The 2,575-nt window shown below is 39.3% G+C and overlaps 1 protein-coding gene across 1 annotated transcript; it reads left to right on the top strand.

The window, feature by feature from the left end:
* The first annotated feature begins 455 nt into the window (after positions 1–455).
* ly6d (lymphocyte antigen 6 family member D) lies at positions 456–1,769 on the top strand. Its single transcript, XM_022761236.1, has 3 exons — positions 456–552; positions 877–981; positions 1,112–1,769. The coding sequence occupies exons 1-3, from the start codon at positions 501–503 to the stop codon at positions 1,189–1,191; spliced, it is 237 nt and encodes a 78-aa protein (XP_022616957.1). The 5' UTR covers positions 456–500; the 3' UTR covers positions 1,192–1,769.
* The last annotated feature ends 806 nt before the right edge of the window (positions 1,770–2,575 follow it).

Here is a 2,575-nt window from a genome sequence, read left to right on the forward strand (position 1 = left end):
TGTCTTGTCAAAACCAGTGGCACCACATTACCCACCCAGACACCCAGTACCCCAGTTGGCATACTGAGACAAAATGTTAGTTCAAGCATTTCTGCAGACCCAAACCAAGCAAATATACAGACTGCTGAAGTCTATGAACTGGTCTTATTAAATAGACAGAATCTTGCTCAGTGCTCAGACATAAAGCTAATCTCTGAAATTTACAGGTTACATAAAACAACATCATTAGCTCTAACCCACAGGAGAAGGTTAAGAACAACCTTAACCTATCCTCTTCCAAACTGCAACACACACCTTGTTCATTTGCAAAAGTACAGCAGATTAAATTACTCTTTGTCTGCTTAGGTTTTGTCTTTTCTTAGGGACAAAAGGGCTGAAACTACATTCATTGGCATAGCTTGCACAAGGAAGTGCACGAATCAGTTCTAGTTTGGTATGTTGTGTTTATGCCAGTATAAAAGTGCCAGAGCGAGAGGTTTGTCCACATACCATCTGACAACATGAAGGTCCTGCTTCTTATGCTGCTGCTCCTGCTGCTGTGTAGCACTCACGGTGAGGGAATTTTGCTTTATATTTTTAGCATGATTTTTCCTGAAGTACAGCTCAACATTGGGTAAAAATACTAAAAATCACTAACTATAATGGAACCACTTGATTTGATCACTAATGTGTTACTCCTGTGGACAGACATTGTTTCTTTGAAAACAAAACAGAAAATGTCTTCCGTCATTGAGAAACTATCCAGTGTTCGCTGGATACTCAATCAGCCCAATATCAAAATTATAAATATTGATGTTACCTTCATGACTTCACAATATTGTGAGTGATAGACAAAAACCCTGAGTCTATTTTTGATGGATTTTGTCTTCTCGTCAGTGCTGACACTCAGATGCTACACCTGTGAAAATGAGAATGACGACATCTGCAAGATGGTGACACAGTGCCCTTTGTCGGCTCAGTACTGCAAAACCACCCAGGACGGTACATAGGACTCATTCTGCTGTGTTTTCTTTGTTTTAATATGTGTTTATATTTTTAGGAAAAACCCATATGTTTGTTTGTTGCAGGTATTTTGTATTTTTTTGTAATTTTTGTATCTGTTTTACAATAGGTGACAATTTGTATCGAACCTGTGAGGAATTTTGCGATGAAGACTTTTTCACAAGCTGCTGTGACGAGGACCTGTGCTAGACCTGGGGCATCACTCGGCAATCACTTTCACTTTCTGATTAGTCACAGTAGTATGAAAAATTAAACTTGAGAAGTGTGAATATGATCAAATGAAATATGAATGATTTGTTACTTTATCAAACTTTATCGTGATGATCCTGTCATTGATTTTTCTTGCTTATTTAAATAGTCTGCTTGAAATCATTTTGGGTAAACTTTTGACTTGATTGTTTAGCCTCACTGATCATCCCATAGCCATCTTAAACTGCAACCCACAGTAGACACAGCCATGATTCCTTTAAAAAACTAGTGCCAGTGGCAAAGCAACTACACATGTACATACACACACACACACGTGCGTGCACACACACACACACACACACACACACACACACACACACACACACACACACACACACACACACACAAAAACACACACTTAATCCCTTCCTGTTGTCACTCAGTGGGTCACTTCAACAGCTTACCTCTATGTGGGTCGTTGTCTCTTAGTGCTGCACTGTAACGCTGGACTCCCTTTAGAGTGTCATCTGTGTCAAACTCAATAAAATGCTGAATAATAAATATTTAATTGATCAAAATTGTTTGTTTCAGCTGTCTTTTCTTACAGGTAAGGCAGGAAAAAAAACTCTGATGATGTCTGTCGATTTAAAAGGGTTTTATAGTTATTGAGCCATATGAGCCACATGGGTTTGATAACTTGTCGCTAACATGTATTGACTGTATGAGCTCGTCATGGGTTTTATTTGGGTGGATTCTCGGCCATTACTGGCAGTGTAGAAAATATCTGTCTTCTGGTTAAAAAGAAGTACATAAGTTGTCTGTCCAAGCAGCTTATTATGACTCATTATGTTTCACTGTTTGGTGACTTTTAGCCACCCAGTAATTATGATAGTAGCAAAGGAGAAAGTCAGTCCTCGTTTTTTTTTTACCAGAACCCAGATGTAGATGTAGATCCATTGAGGTGACGCAAGAAAACTTATAGTGCCATGCTATTCCACTGATTGACAGTTGTTAGTGATCCTCATAGAAATGAAGCAATGTCAATGGTTTTGGGATGATGGGATTTCCAACACTACCCCAACCATCCGACATGCAGTTAGGACAATTATAAGTGGGGACCATGTTGGGGATGGAGCAAAACTATTCTTTTTTAATGTAGACAATAAAACACACAAACAACATCCACCCAAAGAGTCTAGTTTATGCCTGTGGCTGGTAGGGCATCTTGCTGGGGACATTCAGTCACTCTGCCCTGGTTACGGAAAGATAATGGCCATGTCACACCCTGTTACTGTCAGGCAGGTACAAGACCTGGCTATATGGATATCCTCCCAGCATCAAAATACCATGAAGCATGTTGCAATTAAATATTGAGTAACTAGAA

This window comes from Seriola dumerili, unplaced genomic scaffold (genome assembly GCF_002260705.1).
Source record: "Seriola dumerili isolate Sdu_G_001 unplaced genomic scaffold, Sdu_1.0 BDQW01000391.1, whole genome shotgun sequence".
Classification (NCBI taxonomy): domain Eukaryota; kingdom Metazoa; phylum Chordata; class Actinopteri; order Carangiformes; family Carangidae; genus Seriola; species Seriola dumerili.